This window comes from Symphodus melops (genome assembly GCF_947650265.1).
Source record: "Symphodus melops genome assembly, chromosome: 2".
In the NCBI taxonomy this organism is placed as follows: domain Eukaryota; kingdom Metazoa; phylum Chordata; class Actinopteri; order Labriformes; family Labridae; genus Symphodus; species Symphodus melops.
The window spans coordinates 17,853,954-17,871,612 of NC_136692.1; the positions used below are offsets into that span (position 1 = coordinate 17,853,954).

General features: G+C 40.7%; 2 protein-coding genes across 3 annotated transcripts in view; both read left to right on the plus strand.

Annotated features, from left to right (window-relative positions):
- The first annotated feature begins 1,031 nt into the window (after positions 1-1,031).
- Positions 1,032-14,437, plus strand: xpo1a (exportin 1 a). Its single transcript, XM_079337674.1, has 24 exons — positions 1,032-1,166; positions 1,402-1,503; positions 2,884-2,956; positions 3,074-3,135; positions 3,219-3,263; positions 3,353-3,534; positions 4,043-4,091; positions 4,184-4,303; positions 4,914-5,042; positions 7,268-7,426; positions 8,096-8,278; positions 8,676-8,814; positions 9,006-9,187; positions 9,289-9,445; positions 9,673-9,836; positions 9,958-10,092; positions 10,203-10,386; positions 10,709-10,815; positions 11,718-11,912; positions 12,009-12,177; positions 12,626-12,760; positions 12,872-13,031; positions 13,287-13,383; positions 14,150-14,437. Exons 1-24 carry the CDS (start codon positions 1,041-1,043, stop codon positions 14,294-14,296), a joined length of 3,201 nt encoding a protein of 1,066 aa, XP_079193800.1. The 5' UTR covers positions 1,032-1,040; the 3' UTR covers positions 14,297-14,437.
- Positions 14,438-16,790: 2,353 nt separating this feature from the next.
- Positions 16,791-17,659, plus strand: part of usp34 (ubiquitin specific peptidase 34) — a 56,905-nt gene continuing 56,036 nt past the window's right edge. Inside the window, exon 1 of one of the 2 annotated variants that reach the window (XM_079337995.1) lies at positions 16,791-17,289. In XM_079337995.1, the coding sequence (XP_079194121.1) occupies positions 17,247-17,289 (43 nt within the window). In that variant the 5' untranslated portion in view covers positions 16,791-17,246. The remainder of the gene's footprint in view (positions 17,290-17,659) is intronic. The other variant, XM_079337994.1, reaches the window with a different exon arrangement.

The following is a 17,659-nucleotide window of genomic DNA, read 5'->3' on the forward strand; positions in this document are numbered from 1 at the left end:
GCTAAGTTGCTACTAGTCTAGTGGGAGTCGACTGTAATCACTGATAGCTAGAGGAGGATTTATCTGGGACTGGTTGAAGGCAGGAAACAATAGGTCGTGGAAATCTGCGGGAGCTTATGATAAAAGGCCAAGAACCGTAAAGTATTCGACGTTACATTATAAGTTAGCGCTGTTGGTGCCATACAGGAAAGCTAACTAAAGCAAGTGGCTACCAAAGGTTAGGAGCAGGTGAAACTTGTGCCATGAGGTAACATCACATACTGGCTTTGGACGCATTGAGAAGATACATATTCCTCTTTGAACTGCTAGCCACAAGCTAGTCTATATTAGTTTTTGACGACCGGATTAAACACCAGGTAAGTTGAACCTAACCTACTCACCAGCGTGGGCTAACGTTAGCATCCGTCAGTGTGAAAGTGTTGTTTCTGACGGTGGAAACACAACATTATACTTTGTAAGGTTAACAGAGGAACTGATTACTCCTCGTATTGTTTTTGAATAATGCTAAGTCATGAAACTACCCTTAATCGTCGCGTTACATGGCTAACAGTCAGGTTGTGGCGGTTACATCTGGTCAGCCAGTTGGGGGCGTAGTTTCGTCTTTTACTATTCAATCATTTTTCTCAATGGGTGTTATCGTTGAACCACGAGGGCTTCATTTACACATTTTGACTGACAGTTGGGAATGAGTTGATGGCCGATAAACATGTTTTTGATACAAACTGAAAGAATTAAAGTGACCATGCTTTTTTGACCAGAGTTTGCCTTTTTAATATAAAGGGCAAATGTAATGACCAGTTTGATTTCTGTACTTGGTAGTATTGTATTGAAGATGTAGGTTAAATGTGGACGTAGTACCTCAATTAAAAGCATCTTTAAAAAAATTAATAATAATGATAAAATGCTATCAGTTATACCTGTAGATTTGTGTAATTATGGTAACCTGAATTTCCCTCGGGATCAATAAAGTATCTATCTATCTACACGCATGCTGCTGTGGCTGAAGTAAAAATAACCCTCCTCCACTCCTCAGAAGCTCTATGCCAGCAGAAATGACGATGTTGGCCGATCACCCAGCCAGACAGCTGCTGGATTTCAGTCAGAAACTTGACATCAACCTCTTGGACAATGTTGTCAACTCCATGTACCATGACATTGGATCCCAGGTGAGTAAGCCTCCTGTCCACTGTGGATGAGATTCATTTTACCTCATCATGGGTTAAATGCATTTTGGTTTAGCAATAGAGGGACAATTTGTTGCTAAGCTTAATTATTCAGCTAATAGTGGAGCACATAGGTTGAGTTTGATGTGTCAGTTCAAGGGAAATTAGACCTAAGATGAACTCCAAAACCCCTAAGATTTAAGGCATCCAATGGATGTGCTGTGTTTCTCTCTCGTAGCAACGAGTGGCCCAGGAAGTTCTCACCAACCTGAAGGACCATCCAGATGCCTGGACGAGGGTGGACACCATCCTGGAATTCTCTCAGAACATGAAAACTAAGGTATGTACTATGGACAACATTGTCAATTTATCTGGATCAATCCATTGATTGGTTGAGCAAAGATCCAATCAATTCCATGGAAAGACAAAACATTGATTTAGGACAACAGCTTGCACTCTCTGGTTCTCTCTTATGACAGTCTGAAACCTTTTCAGCCCCACGAGTGATTGCATTTTTTTTTTTTTTTTTTTTTTTTTTTTTTTAATATATATTCCTACAAATGCTAAACAAAGCTGAAGTGTGTCATACAATGTTGAACACAACTAGATGAGCTCTACACATGCTTCTTTTATAAAATGAGACAAAATATCATGGGATTAATAAGTGCAGAAAGATGCTAGCTATCAAGGCTGAATCATGATTACAAAATGTGCAGCAAAGGCACAAGTTGGTAGGAAAAATAAACGATTTCGACTTTGGTACTTAAAAATTCACTGTAATGAAACACAAACTTTAATAACAATGTTTATAATTTAAGGGTTAACTGCATCCCTTTTGGTTAATTGTAAAAAAAAAAACACACAACAACACACAACAACACACTTTAATTTAACAAGAGCAACAAAGTCACACGTATCAATGTGCCAGATTTACATATGCAGGCTCATCTGGCAGGTTGATATTAAAAACGGCTAATGTAAGCTTTCTGTGATTAAAACTGCTGCTTTGAAGAATTTATAGTTTTCCATTTGTGTGTTTTGTTCCCCCCTCTGGCAAATATATAACATCACTTTGCATTGAAGTTGCTTACTTACACATTGAAATCTGAGAGTACTCTTTAAACCATCAGGCCAGGGATGCAGTGTTTTCATGAAGGAAGTACTGTTTTCCGAGGACAGCACTTAGTGAATTTGTCATTTACTAATGACTTTGTCAGTTTTGTTTATTTTGGGCTATTTTTGTTATTGTCTTAGTTGTTGGGAAGGAAAGAGTTACATTGACGGATATTTATAACTTCAATGAAAAAAGTTTATAAAAAAGGAACATTTTCTGATAAATTGGTGCTAAATAGACGCCAGGAGAAAGTGTTTTGTCAGCCAAGGCATCCTGCGCTGGACCCTTCGATCTCTTTTTCATTTGAAGCAACTTTGTAATTAAACAATGTGCTTTTATTTTCTCAATTTACCTTCAACAGCTCTCATGAATTTCTTTTACCATACACTGATTGCTGTCTTTAATTATGCAATTATCAAAATAGTTAATTTTTATGGAACATAAAGCATAATGTCAAGTTATTTCATTTTTATTGGACTCATCCACCCGTTAGCAGTGAGTACTCTGCACATCTTTAAACCTGTCAACGTCTCTGGCTTTGATTATTAATTGACTGTCTAATGTTTTGAGTCCAGATCTCTCATCAGGATAATTTTTATCTTCCAGTATTATGCACTTCAGATTCTGGAAACAGTCATCAAAACACGGTGGAAGATTCTCCCCAGAAATCAGTGTGAAGGTTTGTTCAGAGTCACAGATTCTGTATGTGATATTGATATCATATTGATTAGTTGATATGTCGCTTGCTTGGGAATGCTGTTGATTTTTCTATGAAATCACATTTATCACTTTTCAGGCATCAAGAAATACGTTGTTGGCTTGATCATTAAGACTTCCTCCGATCCTGCAAATATGGAGGTATGGTTCTTTTCTTTTAAGAGTCGGAGCTTATTTTATGACCTGTGAGAAACTGATGTCTCTTTCTTGGTGTTCTTTTTCAGAAAGAGGGCGTGTACATTTCCAAACTCAACATGATCCTCGTACAGGTAAATCCATTTGAACAATTTGTTAGAAAGAAGTGACTGAAGTGATGATGCTGCTGACGCGCATCTCTTCTTCTCTGGACTGTTTTTAGATCCTGAAGCAGGAGTGGCCCAAACACTGGCCCACCTTCATCAGCGACATCGTAGGCGCAAGCCGGACGAGTGAGAGCCTTTGCCAGAACAACATGATCATCCTCAAACTGCTCAGCGAGGAGGTTTTTGACTTCTCCAGTGGACAGATGACCCAGGTGAAAGCTAAGCACCTCAAGGACAGGTGAGCACTGATTCCTCCTCACTATTGCCTGAGATCATTTGAAGGAAGAGCCTAAATGACTGATAGGTGTCAAAAGTTTCAGATTTTCTCCAGTAGATTGTTTAAACTGTCAGATGTAAAACATGCCGTACACGCTGGTAGATTATTGTTGTGCTCAACCAAATTACATTCTGGAAACATGGACACACATTAGAGAGAGGCTAAGAGACAGTTTACCTGGAGGAGAAAATGGCCTCTTGAAAACATAAAGGTCTACATTTTTTATTTTTTTAAAGCAAAATTGAGTTCAAGATGAATCATGAAACACAGATCATTTTACGGCAGCCATACTGGAGTTTAATCCAATTCTGAAATAGTTCAACCTGTAGGAGGAGAAAAGAAGAAAGCCTTTTGTCTTCTGTAACACAACTGAAGTGTTTACAAACGACAGAGATGTTGAGAGACTGACTTAGTATAGCAGCTATGACATGACTCCTCCAGTCCTGATGTTTTCCACTTTCTCCTTCAGCATGTGCAACGAGTTCTCCCAAATATTCCAGCTGTGCCAGTTTGTGATGGTAAGACAGCTTAAACGTCAATGCGTCTGTATCTTTGATGATAGCATGCGCTTCTCACACTCACTTCTTCTTCGTCTTCTTCTTCTGTGCAGGAAAACTCCCAGAATGCCCCTCTGGTCCACGCCACTCTGGAGACTCTCCTCCGCTTCCTGAATTGGATTCCGCTTGGCTACATCTTTGAGACCAAGCTCATCAGTACTCTGGTCTACAAGGTAAGTGTTCAGACGTGTTTACTGTCTGAACTGAAGAGGGGCTTCAGTTCAGACAGTGAACACGTCCTTCTTACTGTCGATCCAAATACTTCTCATTCAAATGAAAGAAAGTAACTGATGTCAGGTTATTTTTTAGGAGGTAGTCAGAGCTGACTAAAGTCATTGTCTCAGCCTCTGCATCCAATAAAACATTTGAAACATTAGACGTCTCATCCGGTCTAATTGGGGTAAAACATGATCTATTTCTTTAAGTTATTTACAACCAAACCAGTACCCATAAAACTCCATTCACAGTGGGACCAGCACTTATCCACTTCATGTAAATAATCCTTCCTAATATGGATAAGGCCCTTACTTGAAGGGCCTGGTGAGCACCTTCACCTACAAAATCTTTAATATTGTATATCTCAGTGAGTCAAGTACATCCTCTTTGCACAGTGCTATGAGATGGAGAGAAGTCTGCTGACACCATTATTTAATCACAAGTCTTACATTTTATAGTCTGATCATGATGGAGTGAAAATAAATTAAATAGTTTAAATAAATAAATAGAAAAATAATTTGTTTTGAACAGATTTGACGGTAAAACACGTTGTCTTCTCTTTTTTAGTTCTTGAATGTGCCCATGTTTCGCAACGTGACGCTGAAATGTTTGACGGAAATCGCCGGAGTGAGCGTCAACCAATATGAGGAGCAGTTTGTCAACCTGTTTACCCTCACCATGGGCCAGCTCAAACAGGTACACACACACACTCTCTCTCTCTCTCTCTCTCTCTCTCTCTGTCTCTCTGTCTCTCTCTCTCTCTCTTCTTTATTTATTTATTGGTGGTTGAAAATGAAAAAAAAAAAACAATGGGAGGGACACATGGAAAAAAAACTTGAAGGAGGTTTAGCATCAACTTAAAGTTTCTTAAGGTTTAATTTGATGGGAACATTCTGACAGCCGATGCAGCTGTGGCTCAGTGGTAGAGTCGGGGTTCGATCCCCAGCTCTCACAGAGAAAAGTCAGTGTGTCTTTGGGAAAATCACTGAACCCTACGAACGCTGCGTTGTGTGGTGTGAATGGTTAAGTACCGTATTTTCCGCACTATAAGGCGCACCTTCAATGAATGACATATTTTAAAACTTTTTCCATATATAAGGCGCACCGCATTATAAGGCGCTACCGTAGAGGCTTGGGTTACGTTATGCATCCATTGGACGGTGCTGCGCTAAAGGGAATGTTAACAAAACATCCTCCACTTCCGCACCATTGATTCGTTAATGTTGTAGCGTCCGTACAGACGTTAAAGGACGACGAGAGTGTTCAAATAACAGCTTTTGGCCGTGACCACGCCGTTTACAGCAGAGAGCAACACATAACTTGCCGTAACAATCCAACTCTCTCCCCCAGCGTTCTCTCATACAGCCGCTCAACACGTTCTCGCTGGTGCATTCACTGACTCCACATAATCGGAATTATGAACACATTATCAACTACTGACTTTACAGCATGAACCGTTACAATGTTAAACTCTCTCGCTGCTGCTCTATTCCCGTGTTCTACTGCGTGACTGATCGCCTTGAGTTTAAACTCTGCGTTGTAAGCGTGTCTCTTAATAGGAGCCATTTCAGGGTCTTTACACAAACACACAAATGGAAATGAAATGCCGTTTTATATATCCCAGCATGCATCGCGCACTACTTCTTCTACGGGGGAAAATAGAGTCGGCGGCTGCTTACCGTAGTTGCGAGACCTGTTGCGGCTCAATATTGATCCATATATAAGGCGCATCGGATTATAAGGCGCATGGCCAGCTTTTGGAAAAAAAATGAAGGCTTTTAGGTGCGCCTTATAGTGCGGAAAATACGGTAAATAGTGATGGACTCTAGATTCTAGTGTGCGTCTGTGGTATACATGTGCTTTGAGTAAGCAGAGATAGATCGGCTTGAATTCTCTCGAAGTCTTACATGACAGAACTGAGCCAACTTTTGGAAAATGAATCAGTCGATCACTGCTGAAGGATTCTATGGAGATGTGAAAGAGGCTTTTGAGCTGAAAAATGGATGATCAGAACAAGGGACGTTCTATCTGAAGCCCCTCCTGTGAAGTTTCAGAATTCATCGAACTGTCAAGGTTCTTACAAAAAGATTTTACATTTTAAAAGGTTGTTTAACATCTGAATATTTGTAGTGAACAGAAAAGGTCAAACTATTCAGCGTCAACAACAAGAGAAAGCCATTTCCTTTTGGTAGCAAAGCAGAGGTTTATGTAGTTTATGCACTGTGAGTCCACACTTTAGTGAGACTGCTGATAAATGTCTATACCTTCCAAACATTCTTTGATCCAGACCTCTGGGATCTGATCAAATGGTTTAGATCCTTTGTGTAAAAGTTTGGTGACTTTTGGAAACAGATTTTGATTTAAAAAAATAAAATAAAAATAAAGTCCTGCATCGCACATCATGTTCGACACCCCTCCGTGTTTGCACGGTTGCTTTGTTGATTTTCTTACATGGTGAATCTGTGTTTTATTTAGCTTTTAGTGTGATCGGGCACAGCTGTTCACAGAGGTGAAGCACCATTTAAAATTCCTTTATTAACAACATTCACAGCTGCTCTTCAGAGTTCCGATCAAAACCATCCCAAATATTCTCACCGTCGTCACCTGGTGGTCTCATGGCTCAGCCGGTCAGGGCAAAACTTTTTCCACTTTAACTACAAAGTCCTCAAAGGAAACTGTTAACTGTGTAATATCGAGGATAAACAACAGGACAAAGTCAGGTTTTTGGGCATTTTCATACTTTGTCTGTTTGGTAAGTTAACGCCTCTTTGTAAGGTTCTTTGTATCAGTATCAGTTTTTGTTTTACTTTGGTCCGGTGGTTGTTGTTTTTTTCTTTTAGAAAGAAAGTTTAAACCGGCTCCTGTAGAGTTAGATTCAGTAGATAGAGATTTTGACGTGTTGTGTTTTTTTATGCGTTCAGATGCTGCCTTTGAACACGAACATCAGGCTGGCCTACTCCAACGGGAAGGATGACGAGCAGAACTTCATTCAGAACCTCAGCCTGTTTCTTTGCACGTTCCTCAAAGAACACGGCCAGCTCATCGAGAAGAGACCCAACATGCGAGAGTCTCTGATGGAGGTAAAGACAACAGCAGCCTTGTCACCAGGCCAGAGAGAAGAGTTTAAAACAGAACTAAACATGAACTGAGTCATGGTTACATTTGATTTTAAAATCAGTAAGCAGTTCATAGTAACAGTTTAATGATTAATTGAAACAAAATGAACACAGAACAGTTTAGATTACAACACAGGGTACAAATACAAACATTAACAATGTACAGATTCTGTGGTCTGTGTTCATAACTCCATACACAAAGTGTCCTCAGAGGAACATTTGGTCCCTGGATCATTGTTTGAAGATAAGAAGCCTGCAGCAGTGAAAGTGTAACTCTCCTGGTCACTTTTTAGATCCAAACAGTGTTCAGGGACCCATTTTTTCCTTTGAATAAAGCTAAAAAATAGAGCATAGAATTGTTCAAATTTTACGACCAAATCTACACAGTGCACCTTTAATGAATAATGAAAACTGAAATACTTGTTTTGCAGAATCACTAAACACTTTGAATTGATCTGTAAAGCAGACATCTTGACCTTCAAGCTTTTTCTATCGCTTGAGGTCACGTCTTTGCAGGACACGAAAGACTTCTGTTTGAAGTCAAATAATCCAAAGGAAAGCTTTGTGTTGATTTAATATGTGCTGAGACCCTGTAACAAGGCTGCAGACTGAACACTGAACGACCCTCTGCAGGCCCTGCATTACATGCTGCTGGTGTCGGAGGTGGAGGAGACGGAGATCTTCAAGATCTGTCTGGAGTACTGGAACCACCTGGCTGCAGAGCTCTACAGGGAGAGTCCTTTCTCCACGTCCAGCACCCCGCTGCTGTCGGACGTTCCTCCACGCAGACACCTCTACCTGCCTGTACTCTCACAGGTAGGACAGTCACTGCATCACTCTATTCACTGAGAGCAGCTCGGAAAAACAAAGTCTCAACCCAGTTATGACCTCAATTATTCTGCAGTCTTTTTTAAGTGTCTTTATACAATTTCAGTCATTGTTGGAACATGTATGAGATCAGATTAACTGTAAAGTTAAAGACAGATCAGTAACCAGTACTGTTATTTTAGAGGCTGGAACCAGAGGATGTTTGGCTTGTGGGTTGGTGGAAGTAAATTTGTACACTTCTTTATGCCAATTGATTATAATACTATATTGATTTATATATATAAATTTTATACTGAGGGCAAAATAATGATGAATGTCTTTTGTCAACAAAATACATCTATTGGCTCCCTCCTGATCCATCCATCTCTTCCTCCTTTTCTTGTAGGTGCGGTTGCTGATGGTGAGCCGCATGGCCAAACCAGAGGAAGTGCTGGTTGTGGAGAACGACCAGGGAGAAGTGGTCAGAGAGTTCATGAAAGACACGGATGCCATCAATCTTTATAAAAACATGAGGGAGACTCTGGGTAATTTTATCTTCAATCAGCATTTAATTTCCATCCTTAAACTGAAAAACACAGCAAGTTTATTTGAAACAACCGTGCAGTTATATGTAAGAAAAAAAGACTGGGATTTGACTATTTTTCTTACTCACTGTCTCAAACACAACCACACGCAGTCTTAATGAATGGCTCGCTCTCATGCTCTCTGTCTGCAGTGTATCTGACCCATTTGGACTATGCTGACACTGAACGCATCATGACAGAGAAGCTCCACAACCAGGTGAACGGCACCGAATGGTCGTGGAGGAATCTGAACATGCTCTGCTGGGCCATCGGCTCCATCAGTGGGGCCATGCACGAGGAGGACGAGAAGAGGTTCCTGGTCACTGTCATCAAGGTGGGACACGAACACAATACTGTACGAAGTCAGCACGAAGCAGGGTCTGCCTTCAAGCCTAAACAGGTTATTTGACATGCGTATTTGTTGCATGTGTTCAGGACCTGCTTGGATTGTGTGAGCAGAAAAGAGGGAAGGACAATAAGGCCATTATAGCATCCAACATCATGTACATCGTTGGACAGTATCCTCGATTCCTCCGAGCCCACTGGAAGTTTCTGAAGACGGTCGTCAACAAGTTGTTTGAGTTCATGCACGGTGAGAAGAGACCAAGTTCTTTGTGTGGAATAAATATTTAAAACAAAAATCCTCACTATTTGATCTCTGAAATGCATCTTAAGTGTGAACTTTGAATTTAAATGAAGTCAGTTTGAAGTTAAGAACAGAAATAAAGATTGTGCCACCGTTACTTCAATAAGACTTTACCATAAATACTCAGTTTCTGAATAAGGTTAACAATGAGTTTGTGCTTGTTTATCGCACAGAGACCCATGACGGTGTGCAGGACATGGCGTGTGACACCTTCATCAAGATTGCCCAGAAGTGCCGTCGTCATTTTGTCCAGGTTCAAGTGGGCGAGGTGATGCCCTTCATCGACGAGATCCTCAACAACATCAACACCATCATCTGCGACCTGCAGCCACAGCAGGTCAGTTCTGTCTCCGCACCTGGACAACACATTTCACCTTTTTTTCACGAGAAGTTCTCTCTGAACTTGTTCTTGAAGTGCTTTGTGAAGGTCCGAGTCAAAGTGCGCCTTGTCTCTCCAGGTCCACACGTTTTACGAGGCTGTCGGCTACATGATCGGAGCTCAGACCGACCAGGCCGTCCAGGAGCTCCTCATAGAGAAGTACATGTTGCTGCCCAACCAGGTGTGGGACAGCATCATCCAGCAGGCCACCAAGGTGAGAACTAGCAGCCACACGCTCCATTTAGAATCCAGTGATGAGTTCAACATGTAGCCTGCCTTTGCTGAAACTGCACCTTATACTGACATGTGGACACTTTGCTTCAGAATGTGGACATCCTGAAGGACGCAGAGACGGTGCGTCAGCTGGGCAGCATCCTGAAGACAAACGTCAGAGCCTGTAAAGCTGTTGGTCATCCCTTTGTTTCTCAGCTGGGAAGGATCTACCTGGACATGCTCAATGTCTACAAGTGCCTGAGTGAAAACATCTCCTCAGCTGTCCAGACCAACGGTTAGTTTCATTCTGCTCTCTGTACGTTTACATGTGACGCAACAATGAGACTGTTGGCCGTCTGTCCTAGTTGGACTGGCGGTGAGGCCTTATATTTTGATTTAGTTTTAATGAAAGTTGCCTCCAAGCTTCATTTGGAGTACAAACATTACACATTTAGATGCTAAAGAATTAGACATTTTCCCCTGGAGTAATGGGCAACCAAAAATAGAACTGAAAGGAAGTAAACTTTACCCAAACGATGGATCACTAACAAGTTAAGCATAATAACCTGAGAGCTGATAATGAAGTGAATTAAAATCACGTCTGGTGATTGATGCAGGAGAGATGGTGACCAAGCAGCCTCTGATCAGAAGTATGAGGACAGTGAAGAGAGAGACACTGAAGCTGATCTCCGGCTGGGTCAGTCGCTCCAACGACCCTCAGATGGTGAGTTTTGTTGTTTTTTTTCCTCAGACTTCAGTGCAATGGGGGAATGTTTTAAAATGTGTCTGTGCTTGAAATCCATGAGTATAACTGAATTTAAATTGGTCAGTCTGTGTTGATGTGACATCGTCCCTTTAAGACACAGTGAGTGGAAGAGACCATGCTGGGAGAGCCGTTTTAATCAGCCTTCGGCATCTGTATCTATGTTGGTTCCTTTCTATAATAGCTGGAAAATTCCACATACACTCGGCTAATAAAAAAGGAGCCAGCTTATGACTGAACAGAATCAAAGTGATCACTGGTCACAGAGGAAAGCAGTCAGGGTCGTGAGCGGCTTGACACTTTGTGCAACTCCAGATCATCTCCACGCATGGAGCACAACCACATCTGACGAGCATTAGCGCTGTATGCTCAGTGAGTTGGATCAGATACTCCTTTAGAACCATTAGCGGCTGTAATCCATTCTTAGTAAAGCATGAGTGTTGTCATGAAACGTCTGTTTGTTTGAATTTAAACACATACAGTTGGAATGTAATGTAAATTCAGATCTTCAAATAAATAAATATAGCGAAATTAGTCATAAATAGAACTTGGAAAAATACTGCAAATAAAACATTTGCAGAAACAACTCTTTAGAAGAATAACAAATAGTAACTTCAGGTATCTGAAATAATTTTTCAATATGAAACTCATTGAAGTTATTTGTTGCAAAGTCTCCTGACAGGTGATACATTTTAAGAGCTGAAGCTTTATGTAATCCTTCTATAGATTGCTATTAAGAAAAAGACCTCCTCTCTAACAGCAGGCACATTATACTGATAACGAATATTAACCCCTGTGTGACGTGCTCTTGTTATTTGGGCCCACATTGTAAAGTCATGTTCATGTGTTGTGATGGGGTCCAGGTGGGAGAGAACTTTGTGCCCCCCCTGCTGGAAGCAGTGCTCATCGACTACCAGAGGAATGTCCCTGCTGCCCGAGAGCCTGAGGTCCTCAGCACCATGGCAACCATCGTCAACAAGCTGGGAGTCCACATCACAGGAGAAATCCCAAAGATCTTTGATGCTGTCTTTGAGTGCACTTTGAACATGATCAACAAGGTTGGTTTCAGTTGGTGAATTTTGTACCAGGACAAAACTACAAAATCACTTTACTGTCTCACACTTCTACTTTTGCATTGTTTACCTCTTGTGCAGGACTTTGAAGAATTCCCAGAACACAGAACCCATTTCTTCTACCTCCTACAAGCCGCCACCTCCCAGTGCTTCCCAGCCTTCCTGTCCATCGCCCCGGCCCAGTTCAAGCTGATCCTGGACTCCATTATTTGGGCCTTCAAGCACACCATGAGGAATGTGGCCGACACAGGTATGAACGGGCACCATTTTATCTGCTCATATAGTGACTTAATGTAAATAAAGAACATATCAAAGTGGCTCGACTCAAAAGGGTAGGATAATGAAGACTTTGGCATAATGCTGTTGAAGTTTTTCATTTCATGAGTAGTTTAAAGCTAATGGGTATACTGTGAAAGGGCTTGGCAAGAACAGAGAAATATGCATAGACTGAATGTCAAGAAGCTCACGTGGAGCAAGCACAATTCCTTTTCAGGGAGTGATTCAGTTCTAAAGAATAAATTCACAAAAACATCTTTGTGAGACTTGTCAGTGGTCTGCAATACGTCTTTAATAATTTAGGGGGTTTTTTTGTTTTTCTTTTCAGTCTAAAGCGTAAACTTTAAACATGATCACAGATGGATGTTTATTATGTTGGGAGCAGTAGAGAGTGTGTTCATGTCTGTGCTTGTCTCCTGCAGGTCTACAGATCCTTTACACTCTCCTGCAGAACGTGTCCGGAGAGGAAGCAGCAGCACAGAGCTTCTATCAGACGTACTTCTGTGACATCCTGCAGCACATCTTCTCTGTGGTCACCGACACCTCTCACACTGCAGGTAAGCACACTCGCCTGGCCTCATCGGAATCCAAAGATTTGTAAAATGAAACCGGCTCACAGTTTGTGTTTCCAACACTGATCAGTGTCTCTGCCTGCTCCCTGTCTGCAGGTCTGACCATGCATGCCACTATCTTGGCCTACATGTTCAACCTGGTGGAGGAGGGGAAGGTCAGTGTTGCTCTGAGTGCCACCAATTCTGCAAACAACCAAGCGCATGTCCAGGAGTACATCGCCAACCTGCTGAAGACAGCCTTCCCTCACCTGCAAGAGTAAGTGGTAACCACTGTGGATGATTATTTCTAAATCTTTTTTTTGTGGAAGACATTTAAAAAAAAAAAAAAGAAAAAAAAACTTTAGACCAAATACTTTTACCCCCATTTCAGGTGAGGGTTAGTCGAGTGAGACGTAGAAAAAAGAATAGAGTAATAGGGTAAAATAGAGGAAAGTGTATATATCAGATGAGAGAGAAGGTTGAAACATGAGTGCTGTTCAGACTGGCTGCTAACTGAATGTTCTGTCCTCAGTGCCCAGGTGAAGGTGTTTGTAACGGGTCTGTTCAGTCTGAATCAGGACATCCCAGCCTTCAAGGAGCACCTGAGGGACTTCCTTGTGCAGATCAAGGTGAGTATCAAGAGGTCTGCTGCTACTTAAACATGCTGAGGAAGACAACTGGTTCAAAAAAAAAATAAAAAAAAATATATATATATATATATATATATATATATATATATATATAAATAAAATCATACACTACCAAAGAGATCTCAATATGAAATGACGAATCAAAAAGGCCTCGGATGATTTATGTAGGCAGTCCTCAGCCACATACCATCCACAAACAAGGAAGAGATTTGTTTGTAGCTGTATTTACGTTGCTTTTTTAAACCGCTAACCCCTCTATATTTTCTTTTAGAATTCTTGTGAAATTGAGTAAAGCGTTGAAGCAGGTCAAGAACAGGCGTCTGATTAAGGATCAACTTTATTGATCTCCCAATGGGAGAAATCTGGGTGTTAGAGCAGCTCAGGGAATATAAACAGCATCAATAGCAAAAGAAAGAAAAAAAGAAGCTATGAGCAAGTTTATATTAATTAAATAAAGAGAGAAAAAATACAATAGAATTACATAATACCAGGCATAAACACATGTACACTAATGTGAAAGGAGGACTCGTATTTCAGAGAATCAGGAGTCATAGATATTTGGTCATCAAATTAGAGCCTCAGACATCATCTCAGTTCCAAAAGCTGCAGCAGAAGATTCTACGTTGGAGAGACGTCATTGTTAGAGCAGCTCAGGCCTCTTTCTGTGGGAAAATGCCAGATTAAATCTCAATCCTAAAAGCCTGAAGTGAGCACGACTGAGAATGAGTTTGTGTGGTCCTTGCAGGAGTTTGCTGGTGAGGACACAACAGACCTGTTCCTGGAGGAGAGAGAGACATCCCTTCGCCAGGCCCAGGAGGAGAAACACAAGCTCCAGATGTCAGTGCCCGGCATCCTCAACCCTCACGAGTTGCCAGAGGAGATGTGCGACTGAAGCATCAGCAGCACTAAACAGCGCTAACAAAAGAGCCCTGAAGATAGGGAGAGGTTGAGAAAGATCAAGGAAGCTTCCTGATGATAAACGGCTTCCCTTTCAGTGTTTTTGTGCAGGAGTGAGTGTGAGTGTGTGTGTCTGTTTGAAAAGAGAATGAGGGGCCAAAGAACAGACCCCAGCACTCAGTTGTCGACGACCAAATCAATGTCAATATGTAAATGAGAATCAAACCCCCACCCTCAACCCTGCCCAAAAAAAACGCGTGGATTTTTTTTTTTTGCTACAACTTATTTTATACAGATGTTTTTGTGTAACATGCCATCTTTGTTATCTTTTTTTGCTTATTAAAGCTTTACTTTTTGCAATCTTTTACACCTGCATGAAGTTGAAAGAATACAAGAATATTTTTAATCCCTTCTCACACCCTTGATCCACCTCCTCTCCTTTGTTTATATGTAATATATAATGATGAAACACTTCTGATGGTCAGCTGATGGATTCCTCTAGTGTCCCATGTGCACGCTGCAGGACGAATGTGACACTCGAGGGGTAGACTTGTACTTCCCTGCTTCTTTTGTTGTCTTGGTTTTTGGTTTGTCAGTGCATTTCTTTTTTTGTTTACTTTGGCTGTCTGAGTCAGAACTTCAGTTGGACTGCTCTGCATTTGGATGAGAATGAAGGTTGTGTGCATATCATCCGGTTTGTAAAGCTATCTTAGTACTCCGAGAATATAAAGTTGGCTATTTTTACAAAAAAAAAAATGTTTGAGTTTTTCTTTTTTTCCAGAGCACTGAAGGTCATGGAACGGCTTGAGAAGATGAGAAATGTCACAACTCACTCTCCAAGACCTGATGGAATTACTGCAAATATTTATTCTCAGATTTTATCTAACTGGGTTTGTGTTAAAGATTTAAAATATGAAAAAGGTTTCCAGACTTAAGCCTCTATCATCAGCTGAAAATAAGTCTTCTATTTCGCAGCAAGAGACGATGTAATATTTTATTACAATTAATTAAGAGGAAAGAGGATCACAATGAGCAAATAACACATCGGCCAAAACAGAATAGGCTATAGAAACTGCGTCTATGGGCAACAATCATTTACACTTATTTACTTATCAACAAGAGAAACACATTTCAGAAGAGGACAGAAAAAGGGATTTTTTTTGTTCTCCAGGGCCAAATTACAATCCAGAAATGCATGTGAAAAAGAAAATAAGAACATCCCTGCTGAAGAAACGGGAAACAAATACCTGATTCCCCACTTAACGACCACAGAACAGCAGACAAGTAGAGCTGATGATGGAGAGATGTCAGTCAGCACAGCACATGGCACATAAACATTGTTCACTAAATGTCCTGGCTCCATGGCCTTAAAGTTAAATGCAAACTAAATACAAGAACATGTATGTAAAAAGTCCTAATTCTAATTTTGACATGCTTTGGGACGTTAGATGTTACTTTGTATGAAATATGATTACGTTTACATTTTATGTATTTACCCAAAAAGGCCTCAGGCTCGGATTTCTTGAGCCCTCGTCCTTTCAGGATGTGTTCCTTCGCTGTGTTGGGAATTTCAACAAAGACAAAAGGAGCTGCTGATAAGAAGCACATGATCCGTCCTGAATCAGTCTTTCTTAATGGTACAGAGGTGGGCAATTATCTGAACATCTCAGAAGTCATGTGCACACCTCACTTTAAGATACCCTTCTCGACAGCAGAAATAAACGTGTTTATAGCCCGGTACATAATATTATTTTGGTCTGAATTGTGTAATGTCTTAGGATAAGAGTTGCACACAATCAGTGGTGTGGCTGATATTATTACCAGAAGCCATGCAGTACCTTTTTCCAAGAAGGTGTTAGGCCCACTTCTGCTCCATGTTGTTCTGTTGTTTCTCGGTTTACTGAAAGTTAGGTTGAGACAACATTTTCAATATTGCATCTTCCATTGTTAGGCTATAAAATTCCCCTTCAGTAACCAATGGGAGACATCACTGAGATGACGTGGCATACAGTCTATGGTACATTATTACTTTTCCTTATTGGGATTCCTCATGTTACCATGTGCAATGTTCACTTCTCATATCGTATGAGTCTGAACAGCCAGTTCAGATTTTTATAATCCCATTAGTGTTGTAATTTCGACTCTGCTACTTAATTTATCATATCTCTATTTATCCTTTTCAGGCACAGTTCCTTTGAATTTAACACCTATCCAATTAATACTTCATGATAGAATGTTTTTTTTAATTTAATGATTTAATTGAGGCTGTTTTTGTTACTTTTTTGTACTGTAATGTTGAGGTAACCTGGCACAATAATTTAATCATATTTTATAATCTCTATATCATTTGTCATATATTTTCTTATTATCTTATCCTAATTTTATTTGATCTTATGTTTATCTTTTCATCTTAATTCTAACAATGAAGTTGTATGTTTTATGGACCACATTAAAGTGCTGTAGATAAATATAATTTGGATGTAATATACATTGTGTTACTTTCACAGAGTTTGCCCTTGAAATCTGTCGAAAAGGTTGTATAAACAACTACGTCAAAAATATCGCGAGAGTTCCGAAGAAAAACGAATTGGTGATGGAGACTGGACGAAAATTGACGAACTATCAACACTCGCTATTCCGCCCCCACCTCCCCCCCCCCTTTTTCAACATGGCTGCTGTGTCTGCTCTCTCAAGTAACGCTCAGATTGGAGACTGACTCGATTTTGTACCTTTCAGTGCCTCTTAAATTTCGGTGTACATCAACTTTGCTTGGATGCAAATCCCGTTGTGCACCTTTTTGGTTTGCCCTGCTCTCATTCAGTGGAGTAACCTTCACCAATCACTCCCTCCACTGGGCCTTGTCTCCCCCAAAACAACTGTCAGACAACTACAGCCTCCAGTGCCATGGTTTGAGTAGGTGCACTCCGGTTTCCTCTTCATGAACAATGTGCGAAAACTGCGCCGAGCTGGTGGAGGTTTTAAATGAAAGTAAGTAAAAGTATATTTACATCACACGTTAGCTGCTGGATGTTAGCATGTCAGGCTAAGAGGCTAGCTAAATATAACTTTCTGTGCTTTCATAATTAAAATGTGCATTTCTCTGGCCCTTTCCAACCATGAGACAATATAAGTAATGTATTTATTTCTGCATAATATGCAGTCGGTGACATGTGTGTCACAGTATGCCCCTTTGTATGGATGCATTTTTCTCCTCAGTCAGTTTTGAGGCCTGTCTGTCAAACAGTCTGTACTCAATGAAGCCTGCTCTTTAATCGTTCTGCCTTCATTACCTGTATGTGAGTTTGTGATATTACTTAACGTGCAGACAGGAGCGGTATGAGAGGATAAAAGCCAGCCT